Source organism: Felis catus, chromosome A3 (genome assembly GCF_018350175.1).
Source record: "Felis catus isolate Fca126 chromosome A3, F.catus_Fca126_mat1.0, whole genome shotgun sequence".
NCBI classification, from domain to species: domain Eukaryota; kingdom Metazoa; phylum Chordata; class Mammalia; order Carnivora; family Felidae; genus Felis; species Felis catus.
The window spans coordinates 893,264-915,099 of NC_058370.1; the positions used below are offsets into that span (position 1 = coordinate 893,264).

The 21,836-nt window shown below is 65.6% G+C and overlaps 1 protein-coding gene across 2 annotated transcripts; it reads left to right on the forward strand.

Moving 5' to 3' along the window:
* The first annotated feature begins 6,011 nt into the window (after positions 1 to 6,011).
* On the forward strand, positions 6,012 to 19,965 carry CHRNA4 (cholinergic receptor nicotinic alpha 4 subunit). 2 transcript variants are annotated; one of them, XM_023250987.2, is made up of 6 exons: positions 6,012 to 6,334; positions 7,733 to 7,884; positions 10,925 to 10,969; positions 11,135 to 11,244; positions 15,125 to 16,511; positions 19,550 to 19,965. In XM_023250987.2, the coding sequence occupies exons 1-6, from the start codon at positions 6,253 to 6,255 to the stop codon at positions 19,673 to 19,675; spliced, it is 1,902 nt and encodes a 633-aa protein (XP_023106755.1). In that variant the 5' UTR covers positions 6,012 to 6,252; the 3' UTR covers positions 19,676 to 19,965. The 2 variants fall into 2 exon arrangements, with proteins under 2 accessions (XP_023106755.1, XP_019681797.1); XM_019826238.3 differs by lacking the exons at positions 6,012 to 6,334; positions 7,733 to 7,884 and having other exon boundaries at positions 10,952 to 10,969; positions 15,261 to 16,511.
* The last annotated feature ends 1,871 nt before the right edge of the window (positions 19,966 to 21,836 follow it).

Consider the following 21,836-nt stretch of genomic DNA (forward strand, 5'->3'; position numbering starts at 1 on the left):
CGCCCCCAATGCAGGCAAGATGCTGCTGGGATGGTCTGCAGCTCCTGGGGCAGGTGGCAGGGCTCACAGGGCGCAGGCTCTGTGTCTGTCCCATCCTCGGCCTGGCCCACGAGCTCCGTGCTTGCACTCTGAAGGCACCTGAGTTGCCACCCCACGCGCAGCCCCTTGGCTGTCGGCACAGGGACGCTTCCCTTGAGAAAGAAAAGCAACATAGCAGTCAGTGCACGGTGGCCACAATTCAGCCGCTGCCAGACCCTGAGCCAGGTCCCAAATGCCCGGCTGGAAGGCCCCCCTGAGTCGAGGACTAATACTATCCCCACTTAGCAGCTGAGAAGACTGAGGCTCAGAGAGGCACCGCTGGCAGAGCAGAGCCAGTGTCTGAGCCCATTTTCCTCAGCCCTGCTGCACAAGCACCCCGATCCTCTTGCTCAGTGCAAAGACCCCTCACGCTGCAGTCTTTCACTTGGAGTGTGTTTGTAGATAATGAACTACTTAGCAGAGATTCAGGCAGAGCTGGGGGGGAAGGGTCGGTGGGCAGAGACACTCAGCTGTGAAATTGGAGTCCGGCCAGTGGTAGATCAATATTCTGTCTAAAAAGATCCTGCAGAGTCGAGGGCAAGGCCCCGCTCACAGGAAACGCAGCTCGAAGGGGTGCTCGTGAAGGTCGGGAGCAGGGCCCAGCCTTGCTCAGGTTGGCTCAGGGGACACGGGGCCCCGCGGAGACCCAGCTGTGGGATGCCAAGAGTGTGGGGGCCAGGGGCACCTGGCCGAGCAGCAGGGCCTGGTCCTGGGGCAGCGCGGCTTATCTGTGATTCCACAGCAGGCCCGGGCGAGCTGTCCGTGTCTTGGGGAGGGGCTGTGTCTCCTCTGCTACTGCCCACTCCTCTCCCATGAGGAAAACATCCAGGGCTCTTTAAACTGCTGTGGTCTGGGGCACCTGGGTGGCTCAGTCGGTTAAGCATCTGACGTCAGCTGGGGTCATGATCTCGTGGTTTGTGAGTTCGAGCCCCACGTCGGGCTCTGTGCTGACAGCTCAGCCTGGAGCCTGCTTTGGATTCTGTGTCTCCCTCTCTCGCTGCCCCTCCCTGCTCACATGCTCTCTCTCTCTCTCTCTCTCAAAAATAAATAAATAAACATTAAAAAAAAAAACTGGGATGCTTAGCAGTCGGGGCCTCCCAGCCACCCTGTCCCCTCTGTCCCGCCCATAAGCCAGCATTGGTGTGGCCTTCAGGGGACCAGCAACGGTGTCCCCATAAGGGGCTGGTTGGAAGCATCTGCGGCGGGGGAGAGAGGGGAGCCTTCCCCTTTGGAGATGCGCCCCAGGAAGGGCTTCTGGCCTGGGCGGGAGCAGGCGGCGCGAGGCGCTGTCCACGGTGCTGAGGGCCGGGAGGCAGGGTGTGGCAGAGCCCAGCGGGGACCCGGCCGGTGGAGCCCTCTGGACCGGGAGGATTCTTGTCTCCATGTGGTGGTCAACATGGCCTGGGGGCCGGACACAGCATTCTCTCCAGGACTCTCTGGCAGTGTGTGTGGGACCAGGGCTCCTGCTGTGGGATTCAACTCCAAGGCCAGGCCAGGGTCCTCCTAACAGCCCCAGGGAGAAGGCAGGCAGGGCCAGCCCGGGGCTCTGGTGGGGCAGGGTCCACTGTGCACCGGGGGGAAAGTCCCACGGGCAGGACTGGCAGACAGGAGTGTTTCAGGGGCAGCCAGGGGGCAGGCACAACCCCCGACCGGAGGGAGGGCAGAGCCAGCGAAACAAGAACCACTAAATTCTGATTCACTCCTGATGGATGACAGGAAAATCGATGAGCTGAAAATGGATAGCTCTGAACCCTCCCCAGTCCCCAGTGTCATTGCGCCTGCCTGATCCACATGGTCATTGTTCCTTCCTCCCAGGTATCACCTACCCATAACCCTAGGGCCAGCCTCAAACACCTGAATCCTCTCAGCCTGAGCATGAAGGGTCCAGGCCAGGGTGGGGTTGATGGGTGGCACAACAGGGGCCCACTATGGACCTGGCTTCCCTTATGCCCTTTGAGAGATATCAATCCACCCATCCATCCATCCATCCACGTCTCCATCTATCCATCAGTCTCTTTATCCGTCCACACACCCATCCATCCGTGCACCACCCATCTCTCCATCCACCCATCCATCCAACCATGAATTCATCCATTCATTCATCCATGCATGCATTCGATCATTTACCCACCCATCCATTCACACACACACTCATTCATTCATTCATTCACTCATGCACGCATTCAGCATGCTTACCCAGCCTCTGCTAAAAGCCAGGCAGTGTGTACAAAGCCTGCAGCCCCCCCTCTGAACTGACTTTGTTGGCAGAGGTGTGGTGTGGAGCAAGACCCACGTACAATGTGCAGTAAGCTGTCTGGTGGACAGGAGTCCTAGAGAGACACAGCCTGGCCTTGGAGCAGAGTGCGGGGGAATGAGAGAAAACACCCCTGAAATCTCCCTTCACAGTGGAGCCCAGATGGCACTCGTCGTATCCCCCCTTCCTCAGGGGTATTTGGGTTTTGAAGGGCCTGCCGTGGCCGACCCTAGAGCGAATGGAGGGGTATTAGGCGCGGTGTCACCTGGGTGAGACAGAGGCTCGGGCAGGGCAGGCTGAGGCTGGTGACAGGTTGGAGGTCTTCTGAGGTAGTGGGAGTGCATGCAGGCTGAGCCCGCCAGCGCTGTCCCCCTCCTCACGGGGGTCTCTGGAGCCCCCACTGGGTCCTGGGGCCGATGGCCCCTCCCTGGGGGCTCTCACTGCCCCCTGCTCAGTCCAGCTCAGACTGGGCACCCAGCTGGATCTCCCACCTTTAATTCAAATCCCTGTTTATGCCAACAACCGGTTACCATGGAAATGTCCTTGGGACAGGGTGGAGGGTGGAGAGGGCGATGGGAGGGAGGGCCGAGGCTGTTCCTGCAGAGACGACCTTCCACTTTTGCCGGTAGTAGTCCTTGGAGTTGGCGCGACACTGACTGGGGGTGCGTCTGGGAAGGGGCCTCTGAGGGGCCTGTTCCACATCCTTCCTCCCCTCGGCCCCCACCCGTGATCACCCTCGGGGGACACTCTGCTCCTGCCACCAAGGCTGTGAGACTCAGGGCCACGGGGGCGCCCCTCTCTCAAAGCTGGTCTCGTTTGTGAATTTTTCCACTGAAACGGCCGACTCAGGAGCAGCTGGAGGGAGGGGCCTCGAGGCCCGGAGTAAGAGTCTAATTCAGCGGCCGCTACGATGATTACTAGGCTCCCACAAGGAGTGCTTTCCAGCCGGGTGCAGGTGGGGAGGGAGGACCTTGCAAATTAATGAGTGAGACCCGGTTAATCTCGCTGCATTAGCAAATCTGCAGGGAAAGCCAAATGAGGTTGGACAGATGTGTGTGAGCGTGCGCACGCCAGCCACGGGCCTATGTCCGCCAGAGCCTGGTCCCAGGCACCAGGAGAGACAGGCCCGCTGGCCTCTGCTGGGCTCTCGGGCTGAATTCACCCGTGGGAGTGGCCATCAAGAGCCACCACCCTGGCTGCCGCGCTGGCCGAAGTGAAGGGGGCAGAGGGTAGAGGGGATTGAGCCTGGGCACCGCGGCAGGCTCCCGCCGAGAGCCAGGATCCCCTTTCCCTGTGCAGGTGTGCACCCCCTGCGGCCGGTCCTGCGCCTGCTGTGGGCCAAGACACCGGGCTGTCCCCACCTGGCCCAGGGCTCGGCCTGACCCTCCTCATGGGTCCTCGGGACTACGCTCCTCTGTGCCCCTTCTTCCAGGAAGCCTTCGCAGATTGGCCCAGCTCCCCGCACACCCCCTTGTGGTCTGACTCCGGTCTGACAATTGCAGGAGCACCTCACCTCAACCAGTCCTGCGGGAGGAGCCTGAATGCAGGGGCGTGAGGGAACATCCTCATCCCCAAAGGCACACGTTTGCTGTGGGAGAGTGGGACAGGGCAAAGGTCACTTCATCAGTTAGTGACGAGCCTGTTTATGGCTCGCCTTCCTCGATTGCCAGCTGAGTGTAATGATGATGTCTGCTTCACAGAGGCGCTGAGGTAGTTGGAACGGCATTCCAGAAGGACCCAGAGAATGGCTGGCCTCTACTACTGACAAAGGAATGTGGGACTGACCGGGTCTAGACTGTCAAGCAGAACGCTGTTCTATTTGCTCTGGGACATGCAGAACAGGGGATTTCTCGAAATCAGACACAAAATCGGAGGCTCCGGGCAGGTGCTCCCATCCATCCACTGGCACTTGTCACCCTCCCTGGTCCCCTCCCTGAGAGGGAGGCTCCAGCAGGTTCTAAGTCTCCTGGGGATGAGGTGGCTCTTGCCTGGTCCAGGTGAGACACGGGTCAGCCAGCCGGGTGGGGGTGGGGGGGTCTGAAGGACAGCCCTGTGCTGGGCTGGGCAGTCCAGGTTCCCCAGAGGGCAGGCTTCCCTTAGCTCCAGGAAATGACAGACCATGGGGTGCTCCCAGGAGTCTGTCTCAGTAGGGACACAGGCCAGTCCTGGGACAGACCATGCCCAAGGACTGAAGGTCCGGAAGCCAGGCGGTCTGGGCTGGAAACCCTCTGCTGGCCGGACGAGCTTGGGCACGTGGCCTAACCTGTCCATGCATTTACCTCCTGATCCGGATGCAGGGACAGCAAGAATCCACCTCACAGGGTGTAATGGGTGACAGCTCATCACCTCTGAGACTGGCCACTGACCAAAAGGGCCGAGCCTTTTGGAAGCTCTATTTGTAGGCAAGTGTGGGAGAGCCTGCAGAGAGCTCCCATGAGAAAAGCCCCTGGAGGTCTCAGAGCAGATGTGATGAGCTGTGCTGAGCTCAGCCTGGGCTGGGAGTGCAGGTGGGCTGGGGGGCAGGGGGAGATGGCGGGGCAGGGGCAGAAGAGATGGGGGAGGGGAGCCCAGCTGGGAGGGGCAGGGGGAGATGGGGGAGGGGAGCCCAGCTGGTAGGAGCAGGGGGAGATGGGGAGGGGTCTGGGGCCCTTGGGACCATCGCCTGTGTCTGTCCGGGTGGGGAGAGGCGGAGGGGGCTCCTGACAGACATTCTGCCCCCTCAAGGGCGGGCTCTAGGCCAGAGGCTCTCAGTGGAGCCTCCTCTCTGCTCCCCACCCTGACCCGAAGTCTCCTCCGGTGTGGGGGCTCCGGGAACTCTGCGCAGGGATGGCCGCCGGCGCCCCCTCCTCACCATGACCCGGGTTGTGTGGCACAAAGCGACCCCTCCCAACCCCCTCCGGGCACCTGCTGCGGGTCCGCGGCCACCTCGGCCCACTTGGGGGCAGACCCCCTCCAGGGCACGGGGCACGGTCGCGCCAGGCACCTCGGTTGCGGCTGACATTGTCCACGACCGGCCCGCGGGCGCCGCTGTACTGTCCTCCAACCACCCCGGCCAAGACCCTCGGCCGCTGTCCGTGGCTCGCGCTCCAGGCCGGATCTGGAGGTAGCAAAGCGGCTTCGCCTGGGGCAGGGGCGTCAGGGTCCTTCCCTCTCCCCAGAAGGGCGGGCTGCGACGCCTGGGCTCCCCACTGGACGCTTCCCGGTCGGTCCGCGGGGGACAGGCTGATAAGGGGTGGTCCTTCCTGAACGAACGCCTCGCTGGGGAAGAAGACAAGGGGGTTGTGATTTCCAAACTGCGAAGCGGGGCGGGGGTGATGGAGTTAACCAGGCGCGAGCGGGGCGCCCCAAGCCCCTGGGTGCGCGTCCCCCATCCAGGCAGGCGGCGGGGCGCCAGGATTGGGGACGGGGTGGGGGGCGGGGGTGGAGGTCAGCCTGTCTCGGTCTCGGAACCAGCCGGTGGCAGGATCCCCCAGTCGCACGCAGTGACTACGGGCCCCCGCCCCTGGCTCGGGCACGTCCCCGGCCCCGGGAGGACGACGGAAACTTTACCCCGGAGCTGGCCGAGCGCAGCCTCCGCGCCCCCTCCCGGCCGGTGGTCCGCTCCCCCCACCCGCCCTCCTCCCCTCACGTCCTCGCCCGCTTCCCCCCTCCCCCCCTCCTCCCCCTCTCCCTCCTCCGTCTCCTCCTCGCCGGCTGGAGGCGGGCAGGTCCGGGCGCGGCCGCGCCGCCGAGCCCACAGCCCCGCGCTCCCGGCCGGGTCGCCGCCGCCGCCGCGCCCCGCGGGAGGAGCGGCGGAACCAGGCCCAGCGGACCGAGCGGCCCGCGCGGCGCGGGGGCATGAAGTTGGGCGCGCGCGGGCCTCGGAGCGGGGGCGCGGCGGAGACGGGAGCCGCCCGCGTCTAGAGCCCGCTCGGTGCGCCATGGAGCTCGGGGGCCCGGGGGCGCCGCCGCCGCCGCTGCTGCCGCCGCTGCTGCTGCTGCTGGGGGCCGGCTTCCTGCCCGGTAAGTTTCGGGGCGCTAGACAGGCCCCCCTTTCGTCCAGTTTAGGGCGGCCTCGGCTCTCCAGAGCCAGAGAAGGGGAGGCTCCTGGCTGCGGTCCCGAGCCGCGGGTGCGCGCAACGGGGCAGCGCGGAGGCTCCCCCACCCTAGACGCAAAGGCTGTCCTTCGGTGCGGACCGAGCGGGGCAAGGAAGGAGTTAACTCCCCGCCAATGCGGGAGACAGGTTTGGGTGGGGGTGGGGGCTGCTGTTTGGGGAGCTGGACCCAGAAGCTCCAACTTGGGTAAAGAGAGGCGGGGCCCATCTCTCCCCCTCTTTATCCATTTGGCCACATTTTAATGCAGACACCCCCATGCCTGCTCCTGATTTGGGGGATCAGAGCGGTGGCTCTCGCCCTGGACCGCACCCCACCAGCCCCTTTTCTGCTCCCCCAGGCTCAGTGGGACAGCCTAAGTCCCAGCCCCCTCCGCCTTCCCCTCCCCCCACCCCCTGGGCAGCCACCTTGTTATTCATAGGTTGGTGGGGGGAATTGAAGCTCCTGGCCTCCCCCGTGAGGGGTGGGCTATACCCTCCTGGTCCAAGGGACCAGGAAGAATAAGGTTGGGCTGGGGAGCTCTGGACTGAGAGTGAAGGGTCCCGTTGGTCAAAGACCAACCTAGGAATGTTGGTGGACCCCCTTTTCACATCCTGTGTGTGACTTACAGGTGAGCTGGTACCCTGTTCCCCTCCCCAAATCCCCTTATGATGCAGTGGCCCCAGTGCAGGTGCCGAGGAGAGACAGAGAGGTCCTCAGATCACAGACTGGTCAGCAAGGCTGGGCTGGGTCAGAGTGGCCCCTCCCAGGAAGCAGAGTGTGTGTTGGCGGGGGGGGGGGGGGGGGTCACCCTTGACTCATGGAAGGCAGTCTGCGTGTCTGTCCAAGAACACAGGGTGCTGGAGTGGTCGTCCGGGTCTGGGTGGTAACTCAGGGTTGCTGGCAGCTACAGGAAGCCGGCTGTCCGTCCCCCCTCCCCCTCTTTGGACGGGTCCCCAGTGTCCTGGAATCCTGTGGGTATCTCCACCTTGTGTTTTCAGAAGTCTGCTAGTAGCTGGAGATGCAGCCCCTCCTTCCGGAAGTCACGTCTGGCAGGGAGACTTACCCCAGTCAGCTCTTACCAGATCAGTTGTCTGTTTTGGGGGTACAGTGCAGGGCGCTTGAGGGGTCTGGAAAGGCTTCCCTGAGGAACTTACACCTTTACCCAGAGGGTAGGAGGGAAACCGAGGCCGGAGTAGGGCAGGATGTGCAAATGTCCTGAGGTGGATGGGCCTGGAAGGAAGCCGGGGCCAAGTGGGAGGCCGGAGCGGGCAGCCGGTGGGCCCACCATCTTCCGCCCCTGAGCTGCACACCTTCCTGTCCCCACAGCAAGCAGCCACGTGGAGACCCGGGCCCACGCAGAGGAACGGCTGCTGAAGAAGCTCTTCGCTGGCTACAACAAGTGGTCCCGGCCCGTGGCCAACATCTCGGACGTGGTTCTCGTCCACTTCGGGCTGTCCATCGCACAGCTCATTGACGTGGTAGGTGCCGAGGGGGGGAAGCGGGGAGCGCTGGGCCTCGGTCGTCACACACCCGTCACACACCGCAGTGGAGGTTCTGCCTGAGGGGCGCCCCTGCGCCCTAGAGGAGGCCGGCCTGGCCGGGGCGCCTGGAGGGGCGGGGGGCTGCCGTCTGTTCTCCGTGCAGGCCGCGTGTGTCCAGCCCCGCCAGAGTCCTGCACACCCGCCCTTGTGGGGGAGCCCAGAGGAAAGACGGGTTTTGTGCACCCCCACCCGGAGCTTTGCTCCCCGCCGCCCCCCATGTGGGAACCCACAATGCCAGAGTGTCAGCAGCAGGCCGTGGCCATGTCCTTCAGAAGCCAAGAGCAGAACGTGCCTCTGGGGGGGGTGGGGGCACTTGCCCCGGCTGCGAGTGGTCAGGCTGCAGGAGGTTTTGTGAGTTGAGGGGCCGGGGGCTTGAGACGCGACCCTTGTGCCCCCTGGTCTAGGAGAGCCCCGCTACCCACTGGTCTGGAACACGGTGTCCCAGCAAGGCTCGGACAGGTTTGGGTGCATTTATCTTCCTGGTTAGGGACCGAGGAGGCTGCTGGGACGGAGGGGGAGCTGGGGGTACCGTCTCCAAATGGTCACAGCTCTGGAAGGGCAGGGGCATCCATCTGGGGTCGGGGCCCATCCTGTGGGGGAGATCTGACTGGGTAGTGGGTTCACTGGGGTGGGGGCCCAAGTGCCTTGGAGGGGAGGCTCCAGCCCAGCCAGGAGGGGGCCTCGGGGAGCTTGGCTCGCTCACCACGAGGGGGCCCCAGGCCTACGGGGTCTGGAGGCCCTGATCCCAGACTGGTGCCGTGTGTATCCAGTGGCCACCGGTCTTTTCTCCCGTGACATAGAAAGGCAGCCTGTCCGGCTTCCTGGGCAGCGTCTGAGAGGCTTTGGGAAGGGGGGACAGAAAGGGCTGCCTGTGGGCCCTGTGGGTAGGGAGACCCGGTCAGTCTACCTGTCCTCAGCGGTGTCCAGACTCGAGGCTTCCGGCCTCCTGGAGCCAGACCTCAAACTTCGCCTGCAAAGTGCTCCTGGCTGAGGCACTGGGCTGGTGAGCACGCGGAGGTCCCCAAACATGGGCAGAGGCGGCCCTTGGCTGCCCGCCGCTTAAAGTTCCGAGCCGGACCGTCTACCTGGGTTCCTCGGGGCACCACAGAGCCTCGGCTCCCAGTGCCCGGAAGAGCCTGAGGCCTGGGGCACATCGGCTCCAGTCCTGGTGAGGGACGTGCCTGGCAGGATGAGAGGAGCCCCCAGGCTCCTCTGTGTGCACCAGAGCTGGCCCGGGGCACGCCTGCACACGCACGTGCTGATGAGCGGCCCGGTGACACACGTCTGGGCCCCTCTCTGCCCAGCCCCTGCAGGGCTCATGCATTGGCTGCAGGGCTGTGTCTGGGCAGGGCTGGGGCCAGGCAGGGGCGTGATGGGCCAGGCAGCACCGGGCAGGACCGTGCTGCCGAGGTCATTGGACATTGTGTCCAACACCGGCTCCAGGGCCCGCTCGGGTCACACTTGGATGTGGGGGGACAGCCCTGCTCAGGCGGCTGGGTGGCCTGCCCTGGGTGGGTCTGGGTGAGAGCAGGATCAAGGGCAATGCCTGGGGGCGGCAAGGGACACGGTCCCCTCTCCCTGAACTAGCCGGCTGGGAGCTTGTCCCCTGGGGAGGCAGGTGGGCAGGGGCCCAGGCCTGAGCCTTTGGGGACAAGGCCCCACCCTGACCCTCGTCCGGGCACCGGACACCGTTCTGGTTTGGTGATCCTTCGGATTTCTTTGGTTTCAGCGGTCTTTCCCACTGGCCTGGGTGTTCCTGGCACAGAGGCTTGTGGGGGGGGGGGGCGATGTCAGGCCATCGCTGGGTGCAGAGAGCCTTGCTCAGACACTGCCCCCGGCACCCTGTGCCTCTCTGCCTGGCCCCCTGCCCTCGGGACCCTGTGGGCAACGGGCACTCTGAGGGGGTCCTCCCCGAACCTTGGGCAAAGGGCCCACCTGGGGCCAGCCCCCTCCTAGGTGTGACCCATGGGGGCTGGGGTGTGCTGTGGCCCACAGAGGCGGCATCAGTGCCACAGGGCTCAGTGTGAGGCCCTGGGACTTCTCGTCCCAGACCCCTGTGTTCTGCACGGACCCCCGTCCCTGCTGCGCTCCAAAAGGCTCCATCACGTGTTGGGGTCTGAGTTGGGGTCTGATGGCCCAGAGGACGGTGCTCCCCAGCAGAAACGTGGCAGATGGCCCCTCCCCATTCGCCGGTAGGGAATAAGGGGGGGGGGGTGAGGGCAGTGCAGGGCGGGGCCACGGGACTTCTCAGGGTGTGTGGTCCAGCCTCCTCACCTGGACAGGTGACCACACTGTGACCTCGAGAGGGAACCGGCCGGGCCTCCCACTCCCACCTCCCCTGTTCCAGCCCCTTACCTGTCCTCAAGGTGCTGAGGCTCTGGTCCTACAGGGCAAGTTTGTCGAGGGGCCAGCCTGGTGAGCGCAGGACCTGTGCGAACCCAGCTTGCTTTAATGACGGTCAGCCGGAGGCGCAGGCGCCTGGTCACCGAGGACACACCTGCCCAAGGGCGGTCTTGAGCAGCTGGGAGGGTGGAGCACATTGGCAGGGTCCCCGGAGGGCGGCTGTCCTCCAGCAGCAGCCTGGGAGCCATCACACTCGCCATCTCACACGTCTGCGTGGCTGGGGGAGCGCCAGGCCCTGGCCGCCTGAGAAGTCAGGCAAGCCTTGTCCCCACTCTCCTTCTGGGAGGGTTCAGGGTCCTTGTCCCCACATTCTAAATCCCCTCGGGCTGACCATCCTGGGCTTGGTTGCCTCCAGGGACGGGGCACTCACTCCTTCTGAGGTCGCCTGCTTCCCGTGTTCAGCACAGGCCTGTCTTTGTGGGTGAGGAAAATACTCAGGGCCCAGAGAGTGGGGGGTGAGGGGGAGAGGGGGAGTAGAGAGAGAAGGAGGAAGGGGGGAGGGAGATGGAGAGAGAGACAGGGAGGCTCCAGTCACCCAAGGGAGTTACAACAACGGCCCTTCTCTGTGTCCCAGGATGAGAAGAACCAGATGATGACGACTAACGTGTGGGTGAAGCAGGTGAGCGAGTGCGGCCCCCTCCACCCCTGGCCTCGTTCCTCCCCCCACAGCCCTCCCTGCCTGTCCCTCCTCCCCCCCCTTTCCCTCTCCCCCTCCCCCACACCTCTCCCCCACGGCCCTCCCCCTCACAGCTGTGGCTTCCCCCCCACCTCCCCCTGCCCCCAGGAATGGCATGACTACAAGCTGCGCTGGGACCCTGCCGACTACGAGAACGTCACCTCCATTCGCATTCCCTCCGAGCTCATCTGGCGGCCGGACATCGTCCTTTACAACAAGTGAGCCCCTGGGAGGTCGGCGGGCGGGGGCGCAGGTACCTGTGTCCGGGTGCCAGTGATCCAGGCCATCCAGGCGCGAGCAAGAGGTGGTGGCCTGTGTGGGCCCCACTGTCGGGAGCCAGGGCTGAGGCCTCTGGAAGGGAAGGGGGGTGAGCAAAGCAGGAGACGAGGGCCCTGGGGGCTCTGTCCCTGCCTGGACCGGCCCCCCGCCCCCCCCACCCCAGTCCTGCCCCAGGGCGACTGCAGGCCCCAGAGCTGCCCCCCTACCGGCCGCACTCACTGTCCCCAGCCGGGCAGGTGGTCCCTTGCCACGCACACAACCACCCGGCCCAGCTCGGTGTCCCCAGTCCCCCTGTGCGGTCAGCCTTCCCAGCACTGGCACCTTCACGCTGCTGAGCGAGTGCCCCCCGGACGCCTCCCTGAATCTGTTCTTGGATGTGGCCGTCCTGTGCCAGGAAGCCGGTGCTTTCCAGGCACGGCCGTGGCAGGGGGTGGGCTCCAACTCCTCCTTTCCCGGGACCCTTGCAGGGGGATCCTGAGCCCGGGGCAGCCCGACGACGTCCTCCTCTGTCCCCGTGTCACTGCCGGGTCACAGCTGGGCTGTTTGTTCAGGCTCAGGCCGGGGCAGCAGCTCCCACAGCAGTTACAATTACGAACAAAGCAAGTGGCAGCACTTAGCTCCCCCCGGACCCCTGCCCTCCCCACTGCCAGACCCCAGCGGGCTGTGGTACAAAGCCCCTCCCGGGCCCCCGGGCGATGGGCCTGACCTATAAAACGTTGCTATTTGATTAAGAACGATTGGGCTCCTTTTCCAACTTAATTGATTCCAGTAATAACAGCGGGAGAGCTGGAGGGTTCTCCGAGATGCATTAGAGGGGGTCAGCTCCGTGAGGGGAAGGCTCTCTCCGCAGGGCACGGTCCTCTGCTCTCTACGACCAGCCCCTGCCGCCACCCCAGCCCTCCCGGGGTCCCCGGTCTGCTCCCCACACCCCTCACCCCAGGACCTAGCACCACACCGTCTGAGTGGCGGATTCAGAGGATGCGCATCAGTGTCAGCGCCCTGGGCCCCCAGGGGAGCCTTCCTGCTGTGGTCACACCAGACCCTCCCTGGGCAGGACGTGCTGGCTGAGAAGCAGCTCTGGGATCTGTACAGACCCCCCGGGACTGCAGCCCAGGATGGGGCTACACTCAAAGTCCCTCCTTGTTTCTCCTCCTTCCGGGTCCCTGGGGGAGGTGGCGGGTGGACCCCCAGCTTCTCTGTGAGGCTGCGGTCGACACAGGGGCTTTGTCTGCGCAGGGCTGCGGTGGTGGGCGAGGAAGGGTCCCGGAGCCGGTGGCCGATGGTGGCCAAGCCACGGCCACCAGGAGGGCTCGTTTCCAGGGGCAACGGGAGGCCGCTGACCAGGCTGCTGTCCACTTGAGTGTGGCCGGGTGGTCGCCCTGGGCCACTGGGTGAGGGGAAAGGGGGGGGCAGCTTTCTGGTAGCTTTGGGGAATCCCCTTGGTTGGAGGCCGTGCTGTCTGTCCATTCGGGGGCTTCTCCACGTGAGCCCTTGGGGGCAGAGTGTCTCGCAAGGCCTCTTACACGCAGCACCACACGGATGGGGGTTCGAGGGGCCTGGAGCAGGGGGCCCGGACAGGCTGGGACGGCGCCCCTGCTCTGCCGTAGAACGTGCTCGGGCTCTGCCCGTCCAGTCCCGACGTCCACGCCCCTCGGCTCCCCGGAGGCACAGCCCTGCTGGACGCCTGCCGTGGAACCAGACACCCCTGGCGCCGGGCCTCGCCCCTGCACCGCCGGGGCCTCGGGGCCGGGCCGGGAAGACGTTGGACCCTCCGGGCCGCCTTCTGAGATCCTCTGCTTCCTGAAGATGCGGCCAGGCTGCTGCACATCAGGGAGCATGTCCACCCGCAGGCCCAGGCCACAGGTCCAGACGAGCACGGCCTCCTGGGAGGCGTCTCGGGGATCTGAGCCGGGGCTGGGCCGGGCCAGGAGACGGGGGCCTTGCGGCTGGGGGCACGTGGGGGCGTGGCCGCAGGGGTCAGCGGGCTGTGTCCCAGGAGAAAACTCCGATCCTGTCTGCAGGCATCAAAACCCAGAGGCCTGGGTGCAGATTCCCAGTTCCTGGGGTTGCTTTCCGTGAACTTCTGGAACATTCCCTGCCCTGCCTGGAGGATCAGGGCTGCCGGGCTCACGCCACCGACTGGAGCCTCTGATCTCCGTGCAGAATGTTTGCTGAGTGGCGTTGGTTCATTTGCTTTGTGCCTCAGAGGGGCAAGGCTTTGGGTTTGGAGCGATGTTGCCGAGGGAGGACAGTCTTGCATCATCCTGCCGGGGAGAGAGCCTCAGCCCCAGGCCAGCGTCCAGCGGCCCCCAGTGGAAAGCCCGGCCCCTCTTCGTGGGGATGCATTTGCGGGTCTCCACCTGCCACCGACCTAGACGTCAGCTAGGAAGGGTCACGGAGGTCATGGGATCGGGTTGGTGCCCACTGAGAGCATGGCGGGGGGTCTCTGAGCTGGATGTGGGGGACGGGGAGGTGTTCACTGGGGCTGCGGGCTTCTAGGCCCGGGCTGAGTGCACCCGCGGTGGGTGTGGGAAGCAGGGGTGTGGGCCGGCACGGAAGGCTGGGGTCTGAGCCCTTGGTGGGCGCCTGACCCACACCCGGGGCTGAGCAGCTGGTGTCGAGGGTCTGGGGTCTGCCGGCAGCTTCTCTGGCTGAGCTGCTGTGCCAGCAGGTTGTGGTGAACCCCCAGCTCCACGGTCTTCGAGCCACTGTCCTTGGGGCTCCGTGGGGCCGTGGGGAGGTTCCCTGCCAGCCTTTCAGAGCCAAGCCTGGGGCTGCCGCTGTCTCCACCTGCTCGTGGCCACCACGCCTCGGGGAGACTGAGGCCAGGAGAATGGTGACACTGGCTGGGGACCCCGCTGGCAACCAGGGGCTTCCAGCCACGGAGGAGAGCAGGGCCGACTCCAGGAGCCGATGAGGTTCCTGGGCCCCACTCCACACTCGCCAGGCACACTCGTGGAGACAGTGAGGCAGACGCTGCTGTCTGGGAAGCCTGGGGTCACAGACAGTATCCCCCCGGCCCTGTTCTGTGCCCGCTCGGCCTGTGGACAGGAGCCAACACCCGCCCCCGGCCAAGGGCGAGGCAAGAGGGCGGATGGCCAGGCCCTGGCCCTGCCGTCTCCTGCTCATGTGGCCTGGGGTCCTCGCCTGTGCAGGAGGGGAGTAACCTCACCTGTGAGTTGTGGGGGCAGCAGAGAGAGAGTAGCAAAGTGCCCAGTGGTGCGGGCGCGCCTGGTCTGGGGCAGGAGACGGTGACCAGACAGGCCCCCGCCCCGCTTGGCCCAACCCCCTAGGTGACCTACAGGGGACCAGGCCCAGTGCCCTGAGACCCTGCGGAGTTCTGTGGCCTGGTGCCCGCAGCCATTTTCACGTCCGTGCCGTCATGTACACGGGGTGTGGGTGGGGGCCAGGACCCTCTGAGGAGCCGTGGCCTTTGCCCTCCGCCCTGGGCCGTGGGGAGGGCCCCCCTCGCCCTCACACCGGGGACGGGAGCTCCCCGACCTCGGACCCTTGCAGGGACCTGACCCCCCTTTAGGCTGCCCGCGGGCCCTGGCCCAGACTAGTTCCTGGCTCCAGGACAGAAACGGACCGGCGGCCAGGCCCCCCGCCCCTGCCCCGGCGCAGGGCCCCCTCCCTGCCTCTCCCCGCCACGGGATCGCCGCCAAGCCGCGTGTCCCCCCAGGGTAGGGGCGATAAGCTGAGGCAGGTGGCTGACCACGACGCGCCCGGGGGCCCCCAGCTCCGCCCCCGCCCTTGGGGGGTGCGCCCGTGAGCCGGGAGCGGTGCCGGGGGGTCTCACGCCCCTCTCTTCCTGCGCAGCGCGGACGGGGACTTTGCGGTCACCCACCTGACCAAGGCCCACCTCTTCCACGACGGGCGGGTCCAGTGGACGCCCCCGGCCATCTACAAGAGCTCCTGCAGCATCGACGTCACCTTCTTCCCCTTCGACCAGCAGAACTGCACCATGAAGTTCGGGTCCTGGACCTACGACAAGGCCAAGATCGACCTGGTGAACATGCACAGCCGCGTGGACCAGCTGGACCTGTGGGAGAGCGGGGAGTGGGTCATCGTGGACGCCGTGGGCACCTACAACACCAGGAAGTACGAGTGCTGTGCCGAGGTCTACCCGGACATCACCTACGCCTTCGTCATCCGGCGCCTGCCCCTCTTCTACACCATCAACCTCATCATCCCCTGCCTGCTCATCTCCTGCCTCACGGTGCTGGTCTTCTACCTGCCGTCCGAGTGCGGAGAGAAGATCACGCTGTGCATCTCCGTGCTGCTCTCGCTCACCGTCTTCCTGCTGCTCATCACCGAGATCATCCCCTCCACCTCCCTGGTCATCCCGCTCATCGGCGAGTACCTGCTCTTCACCATGATCTTCGTCACGCTGTCCATCGTCATCACCGTCTTCGTGCTCAACGTGCACCACCGCTCCCCGCGCACGCACACCATGCCCGCCTGGGTCCGCCGGGTCTTCCTGGACGTCGTGCCCCGCCTGCTCTTCATGAAACGGCCGTCGGTGGTCAAGGACAACTGCAGGCGCCTCATCGAGTCCATGCACAAGATGGCCGGCGCCCCGGGCTTCTGGCCCGAGCCCGAGGGGGAGCCCACCCTCACGAGCGCAGCTCAGAGCCAGGGCCCCTCGCCCGCCTCGCCCGCCTCGCCCTCCCCGTCCTCCCGCGGCCCCCTGGACGAGCCGGCCAAGGCCCAGGCGGCCTGCAAGCTGCCCTCGGACCAGGTCCCTGCCCCGCAGCCCTCGGAGGCGGAGAAGGGGAGCCCCTGCCCCTCGCCTGATCCCTGCCACCCGCCCTCCGGCACCCGGGCCCCGGGGCTCGCCAAAGCCCGGTCCCTGAGTGCCCAGCACGTGTCCAGCCCCGCCGAAGCCGCGGAGGACGGCGTCCGGTGCCGGTCTCGGAGCATCCAGTGCTGCGTTCCCCCAGACGATGCCGCCTCCCAGGCCGGGGGCCCTGTGGCCGGCTCCCCCGCCTTTCTGAAGGCCAGCTCGGCCGAGCTCCCGCCTCCAGACCAGCCCTCTCCGTGCAAGTGCAGGTGCCAGAAGGAGCCGTCCCCAAACGCCGCGCTCAAAGCCCGCGGCACCAAAGCCGCGCCCCGGCACCTGCCCCTGTCCCCGGCGCTGACGCGGGCCGTAGAGGGCGTCCAGTACATCGCAGACCATCTGAAGGCAGAAGACACGGACTTCTCGGTAAGTTTCTGCCCATGGCTGTGTCTGGAGGTGTCCCTGGCTGGACAGACGCTCTCTGCCTCTCTTTCGTCTCCGGAGGAGGGAGCGGCCAGGGAAAAGTCCAAAGGCCGGGGCCCAGACCCAGGCTACTGAGCTCTGGGATGCACGCACCTCGAGCCCCGACCCTGTCCTGCTCTCTATTCCCTGAGCATCTGACACTGGAGGGAGGTCGCAGGGGTGGCACTGGGGCAGGTGGCCCAGAGCGTCTAGCGGAGAGTGGACCGCAGGGGTGTCCTTGCTGTTCAGGACACAGGGATCCTGCAGACAGAAGGCAGGCCCAGGACGTCTGGGCGCTATTGCTGGCCTCCAGGAAAGCCCTGTCCAAGCGGGGCGTGGGCTTCTGGGGAGGGGCTGGGGGTGGCAGGGCCCCGGGGCGGAGGAGGAGGAGTAGGGAGAGGGAAGGACTGGGGTCTGGGGCACAGCCCTGCCTCTTCGGCCAGCACCCCACATGTCAAGCTGGGAGTCGTGGGCGAAGGGGCTCTATCGCTGGCCTGGCTACAAGGACCTGGGGACCCCGGGACCCCAGCTGTGGAGGAGCGCAGTCACCGGCAGGGATCGGAGGGCGCCCTGACAGTGTCCCCAGTCCCTCTGCTGAGTGTCAGCCCCTAGGGCACAACGCACCTGTTGTGCTCGGCTCACGAAGGAGAGGTTACTGGATGTGCCCTGGACGCCCAGCTGGTGGGCACTGGGCCCAGGGACGGGCCATCTCTGCCTGACCCCCACTGCTAGGGAGCATTCCTTTTTCCTTGTAGTGATGCTTGTCCACCCGTCCTAGCTCAGACTTGGCTGAAATCTCAGGACCTCATGTAGCCAGGAGTGAGGTGGGGACATCTGCAAGGTCAGAGCACAGGCAGAGGAAGTGAGAGGGGTCTCCGGCCCTGGTCGGTCTGCTGGGCCGCTATTTGCTGGTCAGCCTGGGGCCTGACCTCTGCCCTGCTGCATTGACCTTGCCCTTGTCAACTGTGTCCTGCCCACCGGTGCTGCTGCTGCCGTGATGGGGACGCTGCTGTCCCTGCCTGCACCTTGGGTAATGGCCCCTGATTGTTTATGGGACACGTGTGGCCCCAGGACCATGTGCCCCATGGCTGAGTGAGCCCTGGAGAGGATCAGGGGTGCTGCCTGCACAGCACATCCCCGGTTTCCCAGGTACCCTGCTGAACCTCAAGAGGCTGTGAAGCTGTTCTGGAGGTTTCCAGAAGGTTCTGCCCTGGACCCCATTTTGCTGCCAGCTCTTAAAGAACAGATGGTTCCCTAACTCGATGTGGGGGTCCGAGCACTGCTGGGAGTCTGAGTACTGCTGGGGGATCCGAGCCCTGGTGGGGAGTTGGAGCACTGCTGGGGGTGGGAGTACAGCTGGGGGTGGGAGCACTGCTGAGGGTCCAAGCTGGGGTCCGAGCTGGGGGGTGGGAGCACAGCTGGGGGTCTGAGCACTGCTGGGGGTCCGAGCTGGGGGGGTGGGAGCACAGCTGGGGGTCCGAGCTGGGGTCCGAGCTGGGGGTGGGAGCACTGCTGGGGGTCCAAGCTGGGGTCTGAGCTGGGGGTGGGAGCACTGCTGGGGGTCTGAGCACAGGGTGGGAGCACGGCTGGGGGTCTGAGCACTGCTGGGGGTCCGAGCTGGGGGTGGGAGCACAGCTGGGGGGTCCGAGCAGTGCTGAGGAGGGACTGATGCCGTTAGAAGTGGAACCAGAATCCTCAGGGAGCCCAGCGGCTGGCGGTGCCTGTCTGGAGGGGGCCTGGCCCATCCTTTATCTGCATCGCGGGTCTGGCCGCCACGACCTGGTTCTGGTTTGGGAGCGTCGCCAGGCTGCCTTGACGAGGACGGGCCTTGGACGCTCTGGGCGGCTTTGTCCGCGAGGGCCTTTCATCCGCAGGATGGGGGACGGGTGCGGGGGGATCAAAGACAAAGCGGAGGTGTGTGTGTGTCTCAGCCTCCCTGGAACGGAGGGTCCCGGATGGACTTCTTATTTATAAGTGGCCTTGCTTGCCCTCCGGCTTCGGTTTGCTTTGAAACCCTCAGGATGTCTCTGATGACTTGACAAATGAGAGCAGAAAATGGCAGTGAAGGGCCCTCTGTACCCTCCACACCCCAGAGCGAGGGCCGAGCCCACCCCTGCCCAGGCGGCCCACCCGCCCAGCCCGCCACCGCTCGCGCCTCTCGGAGCCTCTGCCCTGGGCTGCCCTCTGTGCCTCAGGGTCCCCACCTGTGCGTGGACAGCACGGCCTCCTTTCTAAAGGTGAATGGCCGCAGGTGACGTGCCCTCTGGCCTCCGTGTCCGGGACCTCCCCTCAAGCCAGGGCGTCCTCACCGCCTCCGAGGAGCCCTCCGCTCCTGCTGCCGTGCCCCACTCCGAGCCTGCCCGCAGTGCCCTGGTCTGCCGTTTGCTTGTCCCCCCCACTCCCGCCCAGGGACCTTAGAGACAGAGCTAAGAGACCCCGCTGACTCAGGAGGGCAGCTGGCCTGTGAGCACCGCCCCTTGGAACAGGGTGGGCGGGAGTGCAGGGCAGCTGGGCCTCGGCCGTCGCCTTCTGGACGTGGTCCACTGCGGGGGAGGCCGCGAGGGTGCTCCCGGCCCTGACCCTGAATAGCCAAGGCATGTGGGCATCCCCTCTCTGGGCCTCACTTTCCTCATCTGCAAAATGGGGGCGCACCTGATGCTCTCCATGGTGTCCGTCCCAGCTTTGGTGAGGTGAGAGCAAACGTCACCATAAAGCAGCCTGGCTGCTGGGGTCCCAGAGGCTCTCCACCTCCCTGGCCCTGGGGCTTCTGGCCAGGCAGGTGAAGTCAGGTGGGCCAGAGCACCAAACCCCAGGCCCGGCCTGCAGGATGCGTCTCTGAGACCCTCCTGCTCAGCTCAGCGGGCGGTCACCCTGATTACCTGGGTGTCCAGGAGGGGAAATGGAGATCCTGCCGGGAAAAGTACCAGGTTCTAGAAGGTTTTCGCCGTCTGGAGGCCTGAGGGCGGTGGGCTGGGAGTGACCACACGCGTCTGTGTTTGCAGGTAAAGGAGGACTGGAAGTACGTGGCCATGGTCATCGACCGCATCTTCCTGTGGGTGTTCGTCCTCGTCTGCCTGCTGGGGACCGCGGGTCTCTTCCTGCCCCCCTGGCTGGCCGGCATGATCTAGCGGGGCGGGGGCCAGGCGCCCGCAGCCCCAGGTCTGTGCCTGGCTGTCCTAGGGGTTCCTCAACTGCGTGGGGTCACAGCATTTGCCAGATTGTCCCCCTGTTTTCTGCCTACTGTGAGACAGCCTTGGAAAGGGTCACTGCACCCCGGGGGAGCCGGTGCTGGCTCGGTCCTGCTGAGACCTGCCTGGGGGGGCGGCCGGGCTGGAAAGGACGGCTAGGAAATGCCTGTTCTTGTCTGGAGGGCGGGTCACCGCCTACGTCTTATTAAAGTTTATCTGGAGCATGGTGACACGTTGGCTTCCTGCCCAGGACACGCGTCCGACCACTCAGCAAGCAGCTAGCAGTCCCGACTGTCCCGAGGGCCACGACCTTCCGCCACCGTCAGCCCCCAATTCCCCTCACCCCTGTGGGATCACGGAGGCCCGGGCATCTGCGCCCCCACCCACCCACCGGCGTCCTCGGGCTGGCTCTCTTGGCCCCGCAGAGGCCGGGCAGCAGACTCTGGAATCTCATTTGCCAGGGGTGGGTCCAAGCAGGGATGCTTTGTTTTGTTTTATTCTGGGTAAATTAGTGATAATGCGAGTTCTGGGCCAGCGTGCGGGGGAGTCTAGCGACAGGCGCCCCACGGGCACAGGTACCCTTCGCACCAGGGACTCTGGACATCTGTCTTCCTGGGGTCCTGGGAAGTCCCGGGCAAGCATTTGCAGACTCCCAGTGGACACGGGTAGTGGTGAAGGTCCCGGAGCAGTGTCCAGTGTCCGGGGTCCCTGTCCGGGCTCTCCCTGACCTCCTGTGGGTCCCCTCTGTACACAGCCCCTTGGGAGACCCTCTCTGAAGCACAGGCTCGGTGGCCATGGTGAGGGTCCCCGAGGACACCTTGCCCGGGCTGACTCTGGGACCCTCTGCAGTGTGGTCCCAGAGAAATGTCCTATGTGAGGGGCCCCCACAGGCCTCCCAGCCCTGGCTTTCGTCCCGCGGCCGGCACAGCCGAGGAGCCACAGCTGGGGCACCCGGTGTCATTCCCCCGCCCCGCCCCAAGGCGACGTCAATAGTATCCCCGTGACCCTGGGGAAACGTTGCCCCGAGGGGGGCATGGGGGGGCACGTGCTGTCCCCGGGCTCTCCCTCTTTCTCCAGAGCCCTTAGGCCCCGAGTGCCGGGGAAGGGGGGGGGGGGGAGGACAGTGTATTCAGAGGCCACCCGGAGGCCAAGGAGTCTGTTCCTCACGTTGGTGGTCCAAATCGTACCTCCCCAGACCCCCTGACCGAAGGGCTGCCGTGTGGCAGGTAGGAGCTGGGCCTGGAGCCCCGCCCGGCCCGCGAGGTCCTGGGTCCGGAGGTACTTGGCGGCCTGGAGAGAAGAGTCGCGTTCGGAACCCGGCACAGACCGAGCGTCCGGTCCGAGGGCCGGTCGCCGCCCAGGCCCGGCCGCTGGTCCCGGTCGGCCGCGGTGCCGGGGCACAGCCACACCCTCACCCGCTCTGTGAGGCGCCTGTGACGGGGACCCCGACTGGGGCCGGAAGGTCCTCGCGCCCAGAAGCGGGATAGAGACCCGAGGCTCTGCACGTCCCGCCCCATCCGCCCGGCTCTGACCGGCACCTGCCCGCTGGGGGCCGTCCGGGCGGCCTTCGCAAGAGGCGGGTGTCACGTGTCGTCCCCTCGGTCCTGACGGCGCCGGACCCGGCTCCAGATGTGCGGCGGCGGTGGCGGGAGGGCCCTGGCGCCGGCCCAGCCGCGGACACTTGTTTCCGGATCAGGGGAGACCGCGGAGCCGCTGGGACAGACACGCTGCCTTTCCCGTCCCTGTTTTTGTTTCTTTGTGGAGCTTTTCTGAGACTCAATAAATAATGTCAGAAAATCACACACAAAAACCTAAGTACCGGGTTCCCCTCACGCCAAATGAAGGGACGACGCACACTATTTTGTCGTATTTGCCTCCAGGGTTTTGCTTTTGGGATCGAGGCAGATTTCACATGTGACCAAAGTGCACGATCTCAGCCCTCAACTCGGGGAGTTTTATTAGACGACACACCAAGGACCCGGGACTCCGCTCCACACCCAGGGCGCCACCGTCGCCCGGAAAGCCCACCGGGGCCCTTCTGGTCGTGAGTGGAGTCCTGCGGCACGGGGTCCACGGGCATCGCCGAGACCCCTCGTGGTCC